At 38.1% G+C, this 22,761-nt stretch overlaps 2 protein-coding genes across 2 annotated transcripts; both read left to right on the top strand.

Annotated features, from left to right (window-relative positions):
* The first annotated feature begins 2,809 nt into the window (after nucleotides 1-2,809).
* eIF1 (eukaryotic translation initiation factor eIF1) lies at nucleotides 2,810-6,749 on the top strand. Its single transcript, XM_029323383.2, has 3 exons — nucleotides 2,810-3,046; nucleotides 3,388-3,545; nucleotides 4,361-6,749. Exons 1-3 carry the CDS (start codon nucleotides 3,019-3,021, stop codon nucleotides 4,505-4,507), a joined length of 333 nt encoding a protein of 110 aa, XP_029179216.2. The 5' UTR covers nucleotides 2,810-3,018; the 3' UTR covers nucleotides 4,508-6,749.
* A 1,244-nt stretch (nucleotides 6,750-7,993) lies between these two features.
* Larp4B (La-related protein 4B) lies at nucleotides 7,994-22,482 on the top strand. The gene is given in 12 exon segments (XM_029323382.2): nucleotides 7,994-8,554; nucleotides 9,878-10,262; nucleotides 10,690-10,939; nucleotides 11,019-11,159; nucleotides 11,377-11,595; nucleotides 11,692-11,834; nucleotides 11,928-12,555; nucleotides 12,557-12,996; nucleotides 18,864-19,002; nucleotides 19,004-19,123; nucleotides 19,911-20,015; nucleotides 20,458-22,482. Coding segments are annotated over 11 exon segments (2,577 nt in total). The 5' UTR covers nucleotides 7,994-8,538; the 3' UTR covers nucleotides 20,007-20,015; nucleotides 20,458-22,482.
* Nucleotides 22,483-22,761: the final 279 nt, after the last annotated feature.

The raw sequence follows: 22,761 nt of genomic DNA, 5'->3' as shown, positions 1-22,761 counted from the left end.
TTTTAAAATAATTTTAATATAATTGATACATAACTATTTTATTTTATATAACCTATACAGCACTTTATTTCACAACCGTCTTAAGTCTACAATTTACTGGACTTCATTAAGACCTGCTCAAGATATGGTTTGAGTCATGATTGTGCATCTAATAATTTTAAGTCGTACTTAAGATTTGACTATGAAACAGAATTTGCTTCATTAAGCATGATCTCAAGTTTCAGTTTGAAAATCGGTCTTTAGAAATGTTCATGAAACTATCACGATCTTAAGCACTAGCTTAAGGTTGTCTTGAAACTCAAGAAACATCTATGAATTCCGCCCTAACTCAAACTCTTTCTATTATATTTCTCTCATACAAGAATGCACTACCTGACAGATTTATTAAAATTCAAAGAAATTGCATTGTTCTTGAAATAGGAAAATGGTACTTTCGTAAAAGTACGGAATTTGTCGGTGAAAACTTTAAATTGATATTTTCCTCGATATTTTCGACACGCAAATAAAAATACAAAAAAATTCTTGCTCGGTAAATTTTGATTTTCATTCACAATTCATATTCAATTGTCTCAAATTATCGATTACAGAGTATATGAAAAACAACATATGACACATTTGCATGATATATAGCTAATATTTGTATTTTGCTATAATATTAATTAAGTTGATTCGAAAATATATATACTGTATCACGCTTTAATAGAAGATTTTTCAGGTGATTTGGAGACGATATATTTCCTCTGCTAAAATCGCCAAGCACCAATAATTTTAGAGTTATAAACAATTAAAAATAATAGCTGTTTTGTGACGAAGCCATGTGAAAATAAATTATTAATAAACCTACATTTTTTAGTTTATTTCGGGTAAAGTTTACTTTAATAGAATTTTAATTTAAGGCTTATAGTTACAAAGATATACATAATTTTAGAAGTTGGGAATATTAAAAAATAATGACCTTCCTCGACATTTTGTAGACCGTATTTAATAAAACGTTAAAAATTGCAACGCATATATAAAATTATTATTGCAATGCTTCATAGAAATATATTTATTAATTATGTGATTCATAAAAATTCAATATATTAATTTTTAACAGAAAACAATAAAAAGTCGAATTTTCTATAAGAATCTTTTTATCAATATATCTACCCTTTCATTAGATTCGCGCGTCTGTACGCTGCAATAAGCGGGGAGCACACACTCTTGCATAAGCGCATAAGCATATGCATAAGAAATTCGATTGGTTGAATTTCTTGTGCATACGTTTATAGACCAATCAAGATTCTTATGCTTACGCTTATGCGCTTATGCAAAAGTGTGTGCTCCCCGCTATACTCGCCCCGATCTAATCACGTGACCGTGAGCCTCGCAGTTGCAATGCTCGAACGAGAATCAGTCTCGCGCTGGGCGCGCAACGTAATGGATGTGGGGGGTATACACCAATTATCAAAAAATAATATAACTGCTTTGCGCGCGTATATTCGGTTATATTCGGTTAGATATTAAACGAAATGAAATATATATGCTATATAAATTAATATTTGCAAGCAGATTTTTTAATACAATAGAAAGTTAAATATGAACATAATTGTGTTCACTATCATAAATCAAACTCAATTTTATTATTAAGTTTAATTACGATAGCAAATTATTGTTAGTACAGTAAACTAATAATATAGAATACTATATAATACAAATTTGAGAAACAAGTACAACTCCATCATTTTTATTCTCCAAATCGGACAAATCAAAAGTTCTTCTCAAACCCGCATCAGGGTACCTATTACACGGTTCTTTGGGTGAGTTTGCTCACGAGATGAAAATCACAAAAGTGAGAGATTCACTAGATTTCGACCAATAGAAGCGTAGACAACCTAGTGAATCTCTGTGATTTTCACCTCGGTATCGATTCTGTAACTTTTTTTAAAGTAAAACTGTGAAAAGTGAAAAATTCTCGCTAATCACGCATCGATTTTAAAATGAAATCGATGTGCAATTGGCGAAAATTTTTCACTTTTCACGTTTTCATTTTAGAAAAAATTACAACATTGATAGCCTCGTGAGCAAACTCACCCAAAGAACCGTAATAAGTACCCTGACTATAAATTTAAAATCGAAAAATAGGAACGATACATTTAATTCAACCCAAACTCTAGCCAAGAAATTTTAAAGTTCTTTCAAATGTTTTTTAAAAAAAAAGTCCGATAATCATATTATTTAATAATCATGACAACAGTGTCAACTAACTGCGCTTTTATCAAGAAAGTTATACCATTCTAATTTTTCACTTGAAAAGGACCAAAAACAGATGGTCGAAACGTTGTGGAAATAAAATAAAAATTTTCTCGACCAGGGGGTCGATTGTGTAACTTTTTCTAAAGTGAAAACGTGAAAAGTAAAAAATTTCCACCAATCACGCATTGATTTTAAAATAAAATCGATGTGTGATTGGAAGAAATTTTTCACTTTTCACATTTTTACTTTAGAAAAAATTACACAATCGACCCCCAGTTTGGATCGAATTAAATATATCTATCCTATTTCAAATACCACTAGCATTCAATTTAATTTGAAAATCGAAAGATCCAAATTCACTCAATCAGAATGAAAGGCACCAAAAGAATCTCTCCCCAGAGCGAGTCCCTAGAGAGAACAAGCCTGTCCCTAGGAATCTAGGGACTTTCGGCTGCCGCGCGCTCTCGGCCAATCGGCGCGCGCCGTCTCTCCGGCCGACCAATCGCGCGCCCCGTCTAGTTCTCGCGCTCGCCGACCAATCGCGGCTCCGCAACCCCACCCATCGTGCGCCGTGACAAATGCAACTTTTACTTCCGGCTGCGTACACGGCCATCGCGCTTGATTTCGTCGAACTCTCTGGCTGGTTCTCCGCAGTTCGTCACCTCGTCGTCCGTGTATTTGATCGCCCGTGTAAATTCACCCGCGTCCATCCGCTCTACGCATCGTCGCCCACCTGCGCTCCCGCAGTTCTATATCATCCGAGGGGTCTCTTTTGTTTGTCGTATGTCCATCCAGAATCTCAACACATTCGGTGAGTATGAGGGGAAGAAAAAGAAAGGGAAAAAAAAGACAAAAAAAAAAAAAAAAGAGAAAAAAAAATGGGATAAAAACGCGAATTATCGTCGGCTCGTCCCTCGTCTTCCCGCGCTGTCATCCGACTCCGTCTTCGGGATCCTGGGTCTCGCACCGCGTTCTTTCGCGAACGAGGACGATAAAACCGCACTGCCGCGGGGACCCCCTTCCACCCCCCGACACCCCTCTGGGGTTAATCAAAATGGCGATGGCGGCGTTGTTCGCGCGTTCCTCGCCCTTGCATCATCCTGCGCAATTTTCCGTTGGTTCTTTTCATATTTCTCTGTCTCTTCTTCGCAGACCCCTTTGCAGATGCAATCAAGGGTTCAGATGATGACGTCCAGGACGGCCTCGTGCATATAAGGATCCAGCAGCGGAATGGTCGTAAAACCTTAACAACGGTGCAAGGACTCTCCTCGGAATATGACTTGAAGAAAATCGTGAGAGCATGTAAAAAGGTGAGCGAGCGTGCTTTCCCCTCCGGAGATCTCCTTTCTCCTACCTCTCCTCTGTGTTATGTGTATGTGTGTGTGTGTGTGTGTCTTTCTCCCTCTCCGCACTTTGCCCCCACCTTTGGTCAGTCAGGCAGAACTCTAAAAATAGGTCTGATGCAAAGAATCATGAAGACAGTGCACGACGTACAGATATATAGTTGTGCAAATTCTCACAAGTTGTATCTACAAGTGGTTTGACGTATAGCATTCTTTGTTTTCTATTCAAAATCATTGCACGATGACTTGGCTTTTTATAGCTGCCTTGTTCATTGTTGAATGAGTCATTAATTGATACTTTGTATGCCGTCGATATCTAATATTCTCTCTTTGATGTGTACGACACTTTATTGTGCTTCCGCAAATAGAATGACATTTTATTTTATTGTATATTGGAAGCATTGTTTCTTCTCTATATGTTTGTATTTGTAATTGATAGAAAATTTATATAAATTTTTACATGTATGTATTAGAAATGATATTTAAAAAACCATTTATTGACACGGAAGAGAAAATTGTGTATATATAAATTATCTTATACATTCTTTTCTTATTCAAAGTGTATCTATTTTTGTTTCACTTTATAAGCGTCATATTTGTATCTATGCTTGGAAATATCCAAGCTATAGTTAGTCATGGTTATCTCAAACTGATAAGCTTTAAGTACATTGTACATGGAGATAAAGAAAAATCGACCTTTCTTAGAAGGAATTTAGAATTCTCTAGCAAGATAAAGATCTTTTTGTCAATACCCAGTCTAATATATGATTTATCTTACACAGGAGTTTGCCTGCAATGGGACAGTAATAGAGCACCCGGAGTACGGGGAGGTGCTGCGGCTGCAGGGGGACCAACGAGAGAATATATGCCAGTGGCTGACAAAGTCAGGTCTGGCAAAACCTGACCAGCTGAAAGTCCATGGTTTTTAATCGACTTAACAGCAGCAACAACAATCATCATCCATGCCACAAGCTTACAACAGCAGACAGCTCCGCCCCTCGTCAGCGCTTCATCATTGTCTCAAATTGAATCTGTATATCAGTCACTAAACTCCTCGTGGGATATCCCGATTATATTCTATCACATCAGCATATAAATATAAATATATAAATATATATAAATATATATATTATATATATATACATACACACAACGCGCGCATATATATTTCAATAATAAAAAAAAAAGAAAAAGAAAAGAAAACAAACGAAACGGAGAAGGAAGTAAAACGAAAGAGAGGAATTAAACAAAGGAGGAAAAGAGGAGATATTAGCGAAGAAAGAGAGGAGATTATATAGGTGTATAACTGGCGTATAATAGGCAATATAATCTAATCAGAAAAAAAAATCTTTTTCTCAAGATATAAAAGCAATACATCACACTGTAAGCCTTATGTTAAGTGATAGCGGCTGCTGAGGTAGGAGGTGGTCTCTCTTCCTGCCTTGCAGCAGCGGTAAAACGGTGGACAGGCAACACACCTGATTTTAATAATCATCGTCGAGGAGATAGGGGCATAGATGAACGAGCGGTGATTAGAAGTGCCTGGATGGAGGTTCTTTCTTGCGTTAGGTAGTATGTACCTGGGCGCGATAGACGTGTTCCGAGAAGGCAGCAAAGCGTAACCGTAGGTTCCAGATTGATTCTCTCTCTGTGCTCACATCATCTCTTTCTCTCTCTCCTCGCGTCCGCTCTTCTTCGTCTGTATCCCTTCATTTTGTAGTATCGAAAAAGTGTTGAGAAATTTTTCTTCTTTCCCCCCCCCTTTTTTTACGTTTATATATATATATTTCTGAAAATGAAGTGTTTCACGCTGGTGTTTTTTTTTTTTTTTTTTTTTTTTTTTTTTTTTTTTTTGGAGATTGCGACGACTTGTTGAATATTTATAGGACAGTTTCGATTCTTCCTTTCACGTAGAGGACATCCCTCTTTTATTCCGAATAATATATATGTATATATATATATATATATCGTGTCCACTTTTTCTTGCTTTCTCTCCCCCGTCCCCTTTTTTTAAGCCAGTAATAATTAAACGATGAATTGTTTTTTTGTTTTTTTTTTTGAAATAATGATAACGAGAGTTAATGGAAATTTGTGGCTGTTCTAGATAAATAAATAAATAAATACATGAATGAGATGTAATTTCACCGCATTCTCCCCTCTTCCTCTTTATCGTTTCAAAATTCAATGATGTAAAAATTTATTAATTTTATTAAAAAAATTTGAATTGTTTATAGAAGTATATATTTTTATTTACACATATATATGAATATTGTATATATGATAAGAATATATCGCTATTCTATTAATATGGAACAAACCGTTTTGTCTGTTTTCGATAATAATGTGATAACAAATTATTTAAATAACGATAGATGACACAAAAGAAATTCAAACCAATTCAAGAATTCTGAGATTCGTCGAGAATCGCATTTCTATCGCTGCAAGTATACAAGTGTTCATTAACCGAACGATGTAGATCGTCGGAGAAAAAAAAAATCATTAGATAAGCTATCGTTGTTTATCGATTTCAATTGTGCTAGGCTTGCTGTATAATCACGTTTCGTAGAATCGCAGCCTCTTCGCGTTAATTTAGCTCAAACCGCACACAACAACGGATTAGAAACTATATGCAATATTAATAATTATATCGAGATATAAATTTCTTTCCTTATAAGTTCCATGTAATTAACGAGTTACATGTAACTAACAAATATTTTGCTAATTATTCGAGGAATCTAGTATATTGCGTTGCAGATTTTGATTTTTTATAAATAATTGCGAAAAGAAGTCAAAATATTGTCAGACAAAAATATTCAATTAATTTATCTGTTATTTACAACTATTAATTCAGAGAAAATAGAGCGCGTGTATAACTTTTTTGAAAGGTTCGATATAGAATCAAAAGGAATTTAAAGTGTTAAGATAAAAAAGATGAAATTCCAGAGATAAAAAAGATGAAGTTCCTAAGATAAAGAACTTGTAATAAGGGAAAAGTAAAATTTTTATCGCTACTCTTTTCATTTTATTGTCAGAAATTCCAGGGAAAAGTGAAATTTCCGTTAAACTTTATATCTTAATGGAAATATGATATCGTAATGAAAATATTTGAAGAAAGATATAAAAGGAGATTCGAGGAGAAATAATGAAAATTAAAATACATATTTTTTCCTACATTTTCTTTATTTCAAAAACTCAAACTGCATTTAATTTCTAATTAATTTTTTCCAACGTTGATTCTTATCGATGAAAAACAAAATTAATAAAAAATAATTCATAAAAAAATTGAGGAGATTGAAGAGACAAGTAAATAAAAGATAATATAAAAATGAGTATAGAGTTCTTTTTCAGCAAAAAGAAGAAATAATAAAAATTAAAAATATAAAAAAAAATTTTAATGATATTTAAATTTGAATAATAATTTAAGGTTTTTATATATCGATAAAATAAAAGTACTTATAAAGAAATTAAGGAATAATCAAAGATTAAGCGTTTTCATCTATTCGTTCGATTCCGAAAAAATGAATTAAGTAACATGAAAGAGAAGAACGAATGAAAAGTAAAAAAAAATATATTTTTTCTATTTAAAAAATTTAAGCCCTGCGCATTAATAAATACTTTCATTATTGTAAAATAAAGAGAAATATTAGGAATGATTTTAAAGTAAGGGGAGTAGAAATTATTATTTTCAAATAATAAAATCAATATTTATATCTAAATTTATTTATATTTTTATATCACAGTTTCCGGTTTTTATTATTTAAAAATAATTTTTTCTTTATTGTTCGCAGGGCCTTAAATTCTCTCTCGATTAAAAAAAGTCACCGTCGAGGGAAACTCATTGATCTTTATATATAAATTATATCTATATATTAATATTAATAATAAATGAATAATACTATTAATAATAACAATTATAACATCAATATCTAATATATTAATAATAACACACATCATATATTACCAAAAATAAATATCTCTAAATTAATAATATAATTATATAACGAATGACATGTATATATACGAATATATACATCGATCATCACATCGGGGAAATTCCGAAGACGAAAACTCGAACGCGGGCGGAGAATTCGAAAGTGACGCGCGGCTTATCGCGCGCATGCGCGCGGCCCCACTCCGAGCGGCGCGACGTAGGCTCCCGTCCGTATCGCGTTGCGCGGCGCATCACGTCGGGGGGCGCCCCAGAATGCATCGCGCGCCACGGCATGTGCCTTCCGCCATTTTGTAGTTTGCTCGAGGGACCGTGCGTGTCGAGTGTCGATTCTTCCACCTCGGTAAGGAAACACCGTTCCGTGGCTGCGTAAGCGTAAGAAGCCGCTTCGATCCATCCGCGCGTCGCGGTTCACCGTCTTCGCGGACAAGGGCGGACACACGTCTGTCTCTCTCTCTCGCGCTCGCGCGCGCGCTCACTCGCTCGCCTGCCCGCCCGTCTTCTCACGCGTCCTCGCGCGCGGCCTCGCGGATTCCGCGCGAGAGGGGAAAAAAAAAACGTGCTGCCAGCAGCAGCAGCAGCTCTCGTCCCGTCACGTCGTCGCCTGTCTTCTTCTTCTTCTTCTTCTCTCCTCAGCACCGTGTCGTGTCGTGTGCTTGTTCCGCGTTACATATTTCGAGCGTGTGCGTGCATGCGTGCGAGCGAGCGAGAAACGTTCGAGCCTTAGTTAGTTAGCTGGCCGCTAGATTCGATCGGCGAGAGATTGAACGTACGAACGAGCGTGAATCACGAGAACGTGCGAATTGGCAAATGCGCTCGCGACGCCCCGCGCGCTGAGAGAGCGACCGAGTGTGCCTCGAGAGAGCTTTTAGTTCGAGAAACCGAGATCCGCACGAGGCCGTCCGAGAGAGAGAGGGAGATAGAGCTAAGCGAGCGAGCGGGCAGGCAGGCAGGCAGGCATCTCGTAACGTTAGATTCAGGGCACATGGGATCATCCGGGCCCGTCTCGAGATGAACGGTGATTTCGGTAACGATCATCAATCCATTCATCGTCATCGTCATCGATGTTACACACGAGTGTAGTTCTTCGTCATCATCAAAATCATCATCATCATCATCATCATCAAATCATCATCATCATCATCATCAAAATCATCATCATCATCATCATCAAAATCATCATCATCATCATCATCATCATCATCATCATCATCAAAATCATCACTTCCTTATGTTGGTGTGTCTTTCCGTTTAAACTCGCGCCGCGGCAACACGTTGTCATCGTCATCGTCGACGTCAGTAATCGTCGTCCTTGTCATCGTCATCGTTATTGTCATCGTCCTGAGAGCGACCCGGCCCCGCTGGTCGAGGTCGTTCCCCGAGTCCGGTATCCCGCGCTATATTTGGCAGATAAACTCGCGACTCGCCGCGCGACTCGTCGGGCTCCGCCAACATATTGCGCGTCCTGTCACGCGGAGATCCTCGCCTGGGGCGCCGCGGGCCGCCCCGAGGGGCCGCCGTCGTGGCACGCAGTCCGATACTCCCGTGCTGGGGAGCCGTCCGCGGCCCTTTCCGGCTCCTTCCCCCCGTCGTGGACGTCGTCCCCTCGTAGTCGAGATCCTCGTGAGCCTGACTTCCTGGGGGAAAAATAAGGGAGAGAGCTCGTACACGTTTTACTCTACTAGTTTTTGCGTGTATCAGCATGCCTGTACGGTCGCTGTCACCTAGTGAATGTCATTTGTACACCCTTTACGTGTGTTATTGATGGTTTCACCAAAGTGAGGCCTATCGATGCTGCACAGACAGAGGATTAGTAGCTTATTAAGTATCGATGACAAAGTGGTGTGCATATGTATGGTACGATTACAATATGCCAAGTGGCATTTGATATTCTGCGGAGGAGAACTCTAGACTTGGAATGACTCTGTGGCACGTTTCTTCTGAATACAATAGTTGCGATGTCTTATATAATTGATCTATGCAAAACACACCCGATTATTTTATGTAGAGTCATCATAGATTGAGCATCAAACTCCAATTGTTAAAATTACAAGTACAAGGATGTGTATGTGTGCGCAGAAATATGATATTTCATAATAACTGGACTTGCACCTTATCACCTCAGTCTAGGTTAGAATGATAGAAACGTGCTGTTTCTGGACTTCAATTGATTTGGATTTCTTTGCGTCTACTTGAAGTAAATTGTCATCGCAGAATATCCAGTTACATGAACAAATTTAATCGTTGCGGTAACAAGTTCATGGTCTTAATCGTAACATACATATGAACTTTGATGCAGGAAGATCTGTGAACTCTTAGAGTTGCTATAATGAACCTTCTCCCTTTGTAGGGTACGTTTACATGAATGGGGACATCGGGAAGCTGCCACCAGGGGCGGTCTACCCAGCCACCCCTGAACCTCTGGGTCTGCAGGTTGCAGGAGCGATCGGTGGTGGAGTGCCTAATATAGACTACGGAGTCATGAACGGTGCGCCAAGTGGCAGTGAACTGATTCTTGATGCTGGTGTCGGCAGCCATCTGGAACCATCTCCCCAACACGCCATAGGCATGCATGGAGGCGCGATTGGATACAGTCCGGTGGATGTTGCTGCTCTGGGCGATGCTTCTGCCGCTCCGCCACCATCCGCACCAATGGCTGATCTAAATGTCCCTGGTATACCCTTGGAACAGCTCAAGCAGATGCTCTCTTCGCAACTCGAGTACTATTTCTCCAGGTAACCAGGGAAAGTTCTGGAAGTCCTCGATGCTACAAAATGATTTTGCAAATAACTTTGTATCAATTGCAAATGATTTTCCTTTATTATCGAGTCTAAAGTCCAACTTTTGACTGCACATAATGTTACTCTTCTAATGATTTTATAATGATATTACATAAATGGAGTTATCACTAACCTAAAATCATTGCAACATCTGTTGGATCAATTCTTGATTAAATATAAGGGAAAATGAGGAATTTAGTGAGCTCAATTAAGCAGTAAGCTTTGTATTAATCGTCGTGCGTGATTTGAGCTGATGAAAGACATTTTCATGTTGCAAAAATATTATTCTTATTTCAACTAATATTCAAATTACATAAGCACATGCATATGTAAGAGCACAAGGTAACGAGATATGTGATAACGCGACCGTTGTTCTTTGCAGAGAGAATTTAGCCAACGATACCTATTTGTTGTCACAAATGGATAATGATCAGTATGTGCCGATATGGACAGTAGCGAATTTTAATCAAGTCAAGAAGCTGACGAAAGATATCAAGCTTATAACGGAGGTGCTGAGGGAGTCTCCCAATGTGCAAGTGGACGAGGAGGGGCAGAAAGTTAGACCCAATCACAAACGATGTATCGTGATACTTCGTGAAATACCAGATAGTACTCCATTGGAGGATGTAAAGGTACGTCACCCTTTTTAAAAAACAAAAAAAAAAGGAAGACCAAGAATAAACTCTAATTCATGCTAATTTTTCACTGCAGAATTTATTTTCCGGAGAAGGATGCCCGAGGCTTATCTCGTGCGAGTTTGCTCATAATAGTTCGTGGTACGTGACGTTTGAATCCGACGACGATGCTCAAAAGGCCTATCGATTTTTACGCGAGGAAGTTCGAGAATTTCAGGTAAATTGCTTTACATAACGGCTTGGTATAATTATATAACCGAAGCTTACATAATTTTATCCGAATATAATTGACAACAAAGTGTAAAGTATAAATGTTCCCAAAGATTAAATATAAAAAGAGTAAATCCATAGAGATCCACAATTGAATATCTGTATAGTTATATAACTACGAGTTTAGGTTTGTAATATATTTTTACTCTGATTTTTTAATGCAGGGAAAGCCAATAATGGCGAGAATTAAAGCTAAACCAATGAACAGGCTACCGATACCAACGGTGGCCAATGTAGGTGGTATAAAGAATGGCTACAGAACTCCACCCCCTCCTCCTGTCTACGATCCGAGCAGTTACACGACTGGACAACAACGTTTTCTCTATACCAATGGCACGACCATGCCTCAAACGATGCCGGCGTACCCGAACCAGGTTGTTTATGTAAGTACATAACAGTACAGTCTTCAAATTGTGCGCAAAACATCGTAGACCTTCATAAATTGATCGGAAAATATTTTTACTTATCTATCCTTTCAGCATCAACCGTTCTATCCCGGTATGATGCCTTGGGGACCAACTAGTCCCGCTTATTTCGATATGTCCAGTGTTTTTACGATGAACGGAATCACACCGCACAACACGTTTACTCGTTCAAACCCAAGATACACTCCTCGCCACAGGTACGACTCAATATCCGAGATTTATAATTATAACGATGTTCTTCGTGGAGATATTTCAGCATTTTGATTTTCTCCTCTTTTGTTGCTGTATAGAAATAGACAAAGAAACGGCTCCGACCGAAGCTGCTTGATAGACCCCGTCAATCCTAGCAACAATAGCAACAGCCATCATCACCACCACCACCACCATCACCACCACCATCAGCCGTCGTCTATGCCGCCGCTGAGCAATCGTAGCTCCCATCCCCCTATGACCGGCGGCAACGTGTCTCTAAGCTCCACGTCCACCTATCACGCTTCGAGCCTGCCTTCCTCGAAGCCGCCCACCTCGTCGTCCTCCTCTTCCTATCAGTCCGGCACAAAGTTCCATTCCTCGTCGTCCGCCACGTCGTCCGTCGAGCACGCGAAGGGATCTTCCTCCTCCTCGTCGTCCTCCGCGCAGGACCAGGACGCGGCGGCCGCGACGGTCGAGTCCTCCTCCACTACCACCGCCGCCACCTCCCTATCCTCGGCGCCTTCGTTTCCGCGCCACCGTATCCACCGCAGGACCAAAGATCAGGACGCGAAGGTGGCTGCGGGAAATAATCATTCGCTGCCGGCGATCAAGGAGTCCCTGCCGGCGAGCGGAGGCAGCAGTAGTAGCGGCGGTAGCTGTCCAGGTGGCGGTGGCCGCAGCAGCGGCGTCCAGTTTGACCTCGAGGCGGCCGCGTTTCCGCCTCTACCCTGGCCTCGATGCCGATCACGGCAAAGCGTCTACTGACATCGGCACCAGCGGCACCGGCACCGTCGAGTCCTCGTCGCAAAACCGACTGTCCGACGTCGTCAAGGGCACCGCCAAGCTCAAGGCTGTCATGAAGGATAAGGAAAGTGCTAGTGGCAACCACCAGCAGCAGCAGCAGCAATCTCCCCAGCAGCAGCAAACCGCGGCGCCTCCGCAGACTCCAGCGACCGCGACGGCTGTCGCCAGCAGGTCCGCTAGCCCCGGAGCGGAGGTACCGGGAAACGCTGCGTCGTCGACAAACTCGTCGACGAGCGCCGTCGCCGCCGCGCACACCCTTAATCCGCCGACGACGACGCTGAACAACGAGAACACATCATCGCTCGACGCCGCCGCCGCGCTCAGCACCGTCATCGCGCTCACTCCCCCGTCATCTCCTGATAAGTGAGTGGGATTTTTAATTATACGCTCGCTCTCGGTGTTAAAGAGAAAAACGGTGTTTCGGGCAGTTGCGGAGAGTTGCGTTGGTTCGCGAAAAATTCCATTGACTGCGAATGACGAACTGGTTGCCAATTTGGAGATGTGATTTATATGATTTTTAGAGGAGGCTCCTCCGACGCGGAGGACTCTCTCCGTACACATTTTTTATCCGACGACGTAATGTTTGATGATTCGTCGTGAAGTGTGGAAATGTTTCGGTCATACAAATTTTTTTTTTTTTTTATTTAAAATTTTTTTTTTAAGATTCTCCAACAATGTCGCCATTCTTTATTCGTTTGATGCGTACAAGAGAGAGAGCTAAGGGAAATTCTTCGAGTAGAATTCCTCTTTTTTTTTCTTTTTTAAGCAAAATGTGGCTATTTAGCTCTCGATTTATACTGAAGGCGAAAACAAAAACGGCTGTTTTGTTCCAAAGTACGACGAAACTTTCCGCTCTCCCAATACACGATATATGTACATATATGTATATGCGCGCTACTGCGCAAAAAGAGAGAGAAAGAGAGAAAGTGAAAAGTTCTTGGTCCTTGAATCGTTAATCTTTTATAGGACCGTTTTAGTTTAATTTTACATTCGTAATTATTTTAGTTTTATCTTCTTTTAAAATTGAATTTTTCATTTACTTGCTTCTAATAAGAAATAACTATTCTTCGAAAGGATATTTATACGCGATTAAAAATAAAGAAAAAAAAATCAAAAAAACGAGATTTCGCGCGATTAAAATATTAGTGAATCGTGTTGCTGTGTCCGTCAATCCCTGTGTTGGAATTACAGCTATTTTTTTTTTTTTTTTTTTTAAAGATAATTAAAGATAATTGTGTTTGTGTTTGATTTAAGTTGTTCTAAAAATCATGTAATTGAGATTTTGATAAGACGATGAGATAATCGCACTAAAGATTTTTTGGCCCATTTACAAAAAAGCATTACGTTAATATTTTGCTAAGTAGATTTTATTTTTGGTTTACGCGGTTGAAAGTTGACTTTCCATTGCTTTTAAGTCCTGTAAATGGTTATGATGATTTTACTACTTTGCACTTTTTGCGAGAATGATATATATGTACAGTATCATATATGTGTGTGTGTGTGTGTGTGTGTGTGGGTGTGGGTGGGTGGGTGGTGGCTGTATGTATGTATGTATATACATACATATATATATATATATATATGTATGTATGTATGTATATATACATACATACATACACATTGTTTGTATCTAATCACATTATTAATTGATACCTGACTCATAGAAAGCAGACGCGCGAGTCATGTGGGGTCATATAATAATATATATTATATATATATTTCAATTTATAAAAGAAATTGAGAGATTCAACTGGGGGTTCTCTCTCTGTTAGGGATCCCTAGGAATGCCTGTGTCGTCGGATTTTTATATCCTCGGATCAGAGTGGACCGTTTTTTGGTATCCTTGGATCTTCCAATTGTCATTCGATATCTTCTCGAACTTCTTCCATCCCGAATTCTGCTTTTTTTGTATCTTTGGATTCTTAGACTTCTCAGAGAGAGAGAGAGAGAGAAAGACAGAGAGAGCTTTAGTTTTTCACCGGAGAGGATTCATCGACACAGATAGTGTAAAAATAAAAATAAATAAAATAAAAATAAAAAATAAAATAAAATAAAATAAAAATCTAAAGATCCAAGGATACGACATTGCGACGTCCGTACGAAGTTTTATGTAGGACCCATTAGATTAAAAAAAAAAAAAGTAAAATGGGGTATCGTAATATATGCCTTGAGGAATGCCGAATTGTGTTTCATTGTTGTTATTGTGTTATTGTTGGCTGCATTATGTGCTATGTTGTTCTGTAGAGAGAGAGAGAGAGAGCGAAAGAGTGATGGAGATATTTTATTCCTCCTTCGAATCCGATCCTTCCTTCCCGATCTGAGATATCGATCGGGCCCCGATCGATCGAACATTAATTCACGTCGATCGATCTGTTACCTGGAAGGAGGAAGAGAGAGATCTTTTCCTTTTTTTCGTTGAAAAGATATATAAAAGGTTGAAGCTTTCTTTTTTCCATCGCCATAGTTTAATATCTCGAGTTATAAAAGGAAACATTTACTAACCGTTGATACGCCAAGTAGCAAACTGACGTCATTAAACATCAAACTGACGTCATCAAATGTCAAAGTGACGTCAATTTTACGTCATTGGCGTCATTAAACGTCAAAATGACATCAATTCCACGTCATTGGCGTCATTAAACATCAAAATGACGTCAATTTGACATCATTGACGTTATTAAACGTCAAATAGACGTCATTAAACGTCAAAATGACGTAAGCTTGCTATCTAGGACCTGTCGAGTTACCGGAGTAGTCTCTTATCCGCCTGCATTCTCGCCGCTTTTTATTATTTTCAATAAAAATGCGTGTATTTTATTATCGTGGGGAAATTATTATTTGCGAGAGAGAAAGAAGAGAGAGAGAGAGAGAGAGAGAGGGAGAGGGCCAAGGATCTAAATATAAGTATACGACTCGAGATTCGAGATTACAAGATATTTTAATCTCGCATAGATTTTCCCAGTTTCTCAGAGACTCGATATGATCCTTCTCTCTCTAAAAGAGAATGTCGAGACGAGGGTATTTTTTATTATGCTCGAGATTTCTTCTTTGAATCTTCGAGTTGTGTTAGATCCTTGGATTTATATACGCGAGATAGAGCCTCACGTCTTATCGTCGTTTATTACATTTAGTTAATAAATAAATTAATTAATTATATGTACTTGCAATTGTTACGATTTGCCATTTTTTTTTGTCTCTTATCGATTACTTCGTTATCGTGCCTTTCTCGATTCTGTGTTTCTAGAGACCTTTTTTTTTGTTCGTGTATAAGGGCTTTGAATTAATCTTTTGTTTTCCTTCATAAGGATTTTATAAGCATGCTGTATAAATTCGGTATGTAAATAAGGGTTTTTTAAGTTTGCGGTACCGTGTTTGTTTGTTTTTTTTTTTTTTTTTTTTTTTTTTTAGAATGCTTAGTTCTTGAAAGCGAAGTAGATTCTTTCATTCCTGGATCATTGAATTGCCCTCGAATATTTCCAGGTGGAAAATTATTTCCTTGGATTTAATACATTATTTTTCAGTTATTTATATTTTTATTTACATTTATATTTTTAAGAGACAAGTTCAGGACTCAGGATATCGACGTGTTATTTTATTTCCTCGTATCTTGCATTTTTATTAACACAATTTGTGAATTTTATCTTTAATGTTTCTCGCCATGTTAGATTGTGACGTCAGAGATGCGAAAATTACACATTGAAAATTCTTGTATGCCATTTTTAGAATTTTTAAAAAGCTATTTTGATGAAACACAACTTTAGATTATTTTAAATTTTAAACGTCAAAATGACGTCATTAAACATAAAAATGACGTCATTTTGACGTTTAATGACCAGTTTGCTACTTGGGTAGTCGGTTTCGGACTGTTTTAAAAGTGTGCTAAAATCTGAAGTTGTTTCGTCTAAATATCTTTTTATTAAAAATTCTAAAAATGACACGCAAGAATTTCTAACGTGTACTCTCTCAACTCTTGACGTCACAATTCCAACATGGAGGAGCCAGGAGTATTAAAAAAATTTCTTGCATGACAAACCTAAGAAAATTTTGGGGAATCCAGGATTGTCAAATCAATTTTTATATACATATATATAAAATTTTCCCTAATAATATCTAATCCAAGGAGTATTTAAGCGCGTCAATGATCGAGGGATCTAAGAACTATTCCTTTCGATGATTGCAGCACAACACCGCATACCTTCGATTGAAAATTAGCATTAGACAGCTATTGCTAGAAGCGCACTTACTTAGAACGCTAATAATACGTGTGCGGGAATGTATGCGGTATATATCATTTTATGGTATATTTCTCCTCTTCTTGCCTGTACTTTTCTTGTTGCGGCAAATAAATAAAAAGTTAAATAGGGATATACATATATGATGAACGATATTATTTTTCAGGGTTTTTCTCTTCTTTTTTTTCTCTCTTTTAGTATATTATGATTATTATATATATATTATTGCTCTACTGTCACTCATTTTCTTCTTTATTATTATTATTATTATTATTATAAATTTTTAATATTATTAAGATATTATTATTAATTATTATTGTTTCGGTTTCGAGTTACTCTTAAAGGCATTTTGATGATGAAGTTTCTCTAGCTCATAATTCTAACGTTACTAGTTAAGTTGTAATTCTCGTCACGTGATGATTGAAAAAGAAATAAATATAAACGGAAGAAATGAGAAAAAATACACACGGCCTCAGCATGGCACCTGATGGACCTTTTTGGTAAATTGACTATAGTTGCATTGTCATCAGCGATGAAACTAGAAATTAATAAACAATGTGTATACTGATGTTTGTTAATCGTGTCTTGCGATAATATTGCAACAATCCTTATCTCTTGCGTATCCCGTCGATCGTTGGGCGGTTCTCGCGAAATAAAATTTTCATTTCTCGTTGAAAAAAAAAAATTTTTTTGCTCTCTCTAACAAGACGCATCTTTGTCTATAATTTCAACATTGTTCGAGTTTTGTGACAAACTTAAGCTTCTTTGTGATTTTAGTAGTCAGTTTCTGCTCCGTCTTGGCTCCTGCTTGGACGGCCAAGTTCTCGAAATTCTTTCGAGTGATTCACCGACTCGAGAATCGCCTACACGAAGTGTTTTAGTCTCCTCTCATTGTGCATGAACGAAGTTGATATATGCGGTGCGGGATTAACAGTTACGTAGCGTGCGTTTAGTATGTGATGGTGCACGTAATTTATATATAGTTCGCATTGTATCGCACTTTAGTATCGCAAATTAGCCCTAATTATTTGATCTTGAGTTCCGTTAAGAAGCAAAAGAAATTTTCATTATAAAAATCAATCGTCTGTCTATAAAGGACTTTCTCACAATCCTTATGGAAATTGGATTTAGTAGAATTGGCTGGTTTTTTTATATGTATTGTTGCTTACGATTTGCTGAATAAAAAAATGTAATAGCTTGGAAGCTAAATAATGAAGTTACTGAGTTATAACTAGTCAAACAATTCGCAGATCTCGAAAATGAAAAAACCATCTAATCTTATCAAGATTCAAAAAACTATAATACTAATCCTATATGAAATTAAATCTTGATTGAACAGTAACAATCCATTATTTAGCTTTGAAGCTATTACATCTTTTGTTCAGCAGGTCATAAGCTACAACATGTAAAGAAACCAGCTGATTTGATTAGGATTCAATTTTATATAGCTTCAAAAACTCCTAATCTTATATAAAATTGAATCTTGGTTGGACAGTAATCCCATTATTTAGCTTTAAAGCTATTAATCGTTTGTTTAGCAGGTCATAAGCTATAACATGTGAGAAAACCAGTTGATTTTATCAGGATTCAATGTCATATAGGTTCAAAACTCCTAATCTTATATAAAATTGAATCTTGGTTGGACAGTAGCTGTCCATTATTTAATTTCGAAGCTATTACATCTTTTGTTCAGAAGCTACAATATATGAAAGAACTAGCCAATTCAAATTTCCATAAGAATTGTGGGGAGTCCTTTTTCACGTGTGTCCAAAGATCTGAAGGATATAAAAATCTAAGAGGGGTAGGATACCTCTAAAGTACTCGGGAATGTAAATATTTGTTTATCCTGGTATCCTCGGGGCAGGAGAATGTTGAAATGAGGTATTGGGAGTGTCTGTGTCTTCCTGGGAGGATCCAAAGATGAATCCGAGAGAGGATAGCTAAAAGTAAGCATGTGTGTTAGCTCTTTACTACTGACAATGCACATGCCGTCGACAGATCTATAAAGACTGACGACTCGAACATGGTGAACGGTGTGGACGATCCTGTTGTCGCGCACCTGCCTGCGGCGACAGCGACGATAACGACGACCACGACGACGACAACGACGACGACGGCGGCGACAACGACGGCGACGACAGGACGACGCCGAGCCGATGTCCAGGTGCGATTGCAACAACGTCGTCGTCGTCCCTCCTCCTACTACTGCCTCACAGAGCTCTCAATCGCAGACTGGAGTGGCCTCTGCCTTCCCTATAGTAAGTATCACCAGCTGTTATCTCAAAGAGAAGAGCCTTTTGGAGCGTCTCCCAAAGAATTTCAAGATATTTAATCTTAGATCTTTAAGGATGACAATAGTTGCTTTTCGTTTACATCGAAACTCAGATAAATTTCACTTTTGTCTTTCTTTAACGTGGATGTTGAAAAGAGATACAAGTGAGATTTATCTGCGTTTTGATGTAAATGGAAAGCAACTAAAATCTGAGGAAATTTCCACATATAGACAGGGTGTAACTGAAAACTATCAGGTTTTGTGGCCAATTTTTGTTTCCTCCGCGAAAATGTTCAAATCATTTCTTACATGTTCTCAATTTTTGTCATTTTTGTAACTGAGTCTTAAATTAACAATGTATTAAAGTAAACCCTACCTGAAATTAATTGAAGAATGTAGCTTTGTTAATATTTTAACTCTATAATCGTCTCCAAATTAATCTGAAAAGAATTTGATGGTGTGTTCCATATATATTTGTTCAGTTAAATTCTGTATGAAGAAGGATAAAATATGATAAGGATAAAGCTGAAGAGATGGATAGAAATAAACGTAAAAAAAAGTGTTTTAAACAGTTCAAAATATTCCAATAATACATATATTATATCTGAAAATCTAAACCGTTTGTAAAGGTTTTCAAGGTACAAACGGTAATCCTTGAACATTTGTTACACACTCGGAAATGTTGCATTATAATTATTCTCCGGCCTTATGTTCAGAATAATGAATATTTTTTAAATTCCCTGTTCTAATAAATGTTTGGTTGTTCACGACAGGATCTTACGAGGCCAAGCTATGCCCAAGTAGCGCAACATTGTCGTGAGCTACCTTGTACAAAACACAAAACAGACGAGAGGGACAGAAATGTTTAAAGGCTGCACGTGAGTATTACCTCGTCAAACAATTTTTACATAGACTCCACTCTTCCGAGGAAGCTACGTATGCGGAAAAAAGAATGTTGAAAAGTTTAGCCATACGTTAAAGGAGAAAGGATCACAAAATTTTGAAGCACATATAAAATATAGCTCTTGCCAAACTTTCGGCAAACTTTTCCGCGCACATATTGTAGCTTCTTCTCTTCGCGATGCAAATTCTTTCATTGCTATCTATTATTCTCAGAACCAGTTGAAGTCCATGAATCCTGAATCCTCCGGATTTCCGAAGAAATCCTTCTTCCTTCCTGGATCTCATCCATGAACCCCGATCCTGGAATCGATGTAAGACAAAATCGGGAGTCAAAAGTATCGTTTCTTCATTTAAAAAAAAAAAAGGAGGAAAAAAAGCAACCTGTATGTCTTCTGTTTCCTCATGTGCCGAATGAAGGTGACGGAAGAGAGGAAGAAGACACACTGTGTAAACGGCGAAGGGCCGACTTCGGATGTCGCATTCGAAGAGCAGGACGCTGCCGAAATATATCTCTACCACGCGACTCGGGATATGAAAAACGAACGATATTTAGCTGCGCTACGACGTCATCGCCATCTTCTCGGGGCCGGGATCGGATCGGACGGAATCAGGATATCGGAGCTCGCCAGCTGTAGCTTTCACCTACCTATCTATCCTCCCCCCCTGCCTGCCCCCTCCCCTCTCGGATCGACGCCGTCACGTGCTGCAGGCGCGTGAGGAAGAGAGAACTTTTTACATTGTACAGTGACGTCTCGCCTACGATCAACGATCGGATTGATCGACGAAGATCGGTCAAGAATGTGAGAGAGAGAAAGAGAGAGAAATAGTGTGTGTATGTGTGCGAATGCGTGTAATTATAGTGGCTCATTCGCGGGCGCTACTATTATTATTACTACAGGGTGATCGGAGAGTCCCGTGGGACGACGAGAATTGATGATGTTGATCGCCTTTAATTTGTTTTTTTAATTGGTCTTTATTCGTCAATTTTCGTGAGACGCAATGATTGATTTCGATTGTAATTTATTCGCGATCGCGGAAGGACTTTAATATTGATAAGGGAGAAGAGACCCGAGATATTCTAAGACTCTGATGATTTCGATGATTATCCGAGCGGACGGAGAAAGAAATTTAGAAAAGAAAAAGCGACTAAAGTCCAGGGGAGAAAGAAAAGAACATGGCTGCGTGCCGTGTTTGTCTGATAATAGAAAGAGCTTTGTAAAAAGAGACCTCATGATAGGCCGAATCGCTATGTTTCGAAGATCGGGAAAAAATCGAAAGATTGTAGGAACGTGTAAAAATTTAAGTTTAATGAAAAAAATCGATGATTTGGATGTTTATCGACTTGTAAAAAAAAAAAGACGAGTTTCGGATAGACGGGAGTTTTCAGTGTATCTAATGTTTAATAAATTTAGTTTTCTAAAAATGCTGCGCCTCTATATTGATCCGAAGTACATTTCGATCATATATATGTATATATAAATATATGCCGTGTTTGTTAAATATCTATATATATATGTATATATACTCGTTATTAATTAAGAATCTTACGTCTAACTAAGACTTTCTTATTTGGTAAGAGTTAAGGACTTTTAATTAATAACGAGTATATATACATATACAGATTTAAAGAAAAAAATCTTACGAATCTAAAAAATTTAACATATATTTATATATATATGATCGAGAAATTACTTCGGATCAATGTAGAGGCGGAGCATTTTTTTCTTTTAAAATACTATAAATTTTTCTCTCGAGCAACCGCGCGACTTCCCGATCACCCAGTATAAATTGCGTGAGAGAGAAGAAGAAAGAAGAAGAAGAGTATTGTTATATATCGCTTTTGGTTCTGTGATTGAGGTACATATTTGTTAGCTTGTATAAAAAGGAAAAAACGCGTTAAAGAGATAAGATACACATTAATCTTTTAAAGAAACCCCTTCCCCCGCCCCTCCTTCGCGCGCGCAGGGCCGTAAAATAATTATATATATATAACCAGAAAGAAGAAAAAAACATGTCTATATATATATATATATAGATATATATATACATACATATATATATATTTGTGCCAAAAACACACGTACATTGCTTGACGAAATCTCCCGATATGCAACGAAAATTGGACGCCGAAGTCGGATATAATAGAGGGATGAGAGATTCTCGCAAAGTAGAAAAAGCGCGGAAATAAAACAGAAAATTCTTCTCTCTTCCACGCCCCCCCCCCCCCCCCGAATTCTTTAATTGCGACGAAAAAAAAATTATAAATAACGAGGAGAACGAGAGGATATCGCGTCTCGCGAAGCTGTAATTTTACGTGCGAGATTATGTGGATGATTTAAGAGATGATTTAAGCGATGAGAAGAAAGGAAGGATAGATGTTATGATGATGATGATGATGATGACGATGATGATGATGATGATGATGATGATGATGATGATGATGATGATGATGATGACGTGATGATGATGATGATGACGTGATGATGATGATGATGACGATGATGATGATGATGACTGATGATATGATGATGATGATGATGTGATGATGATGATGATGATGATAAGGAGGAGGTGAGGGAGGAAGACGGTCGAGAAAAGTAGATCTTTTTTGTATTTTAAATTCGTCGCGAGTAAAGTTGACGGTGATATCGAAACCGCAAAGTTAGGATAAGAGTCGAGAATTTTCAGAATTGAGGAGTGATTTTGGAAAACTTGAATTTT

The sequence above is a fragment of the Nylanderia fulva genome, unplaced genomic scaffold (genome assembly GCF_048542155.1).
Source record: "Nylanderia fulva isolate GAGA-0341 unplaced genomic scaffold, ASM4854215v1 Scaffold182, whole genome shotgun sequence".
Taxonomy (NCBI): domain Eukaryota; kingdom Metazoa; phylum Arthropoda; class Insecta; order Hymenoptera; family Formicidae; genus Nylanderia; species Nylanderia fulva.
This window is presented reverse-complemented; position numbering and strand designations above follow the sequence as displayed.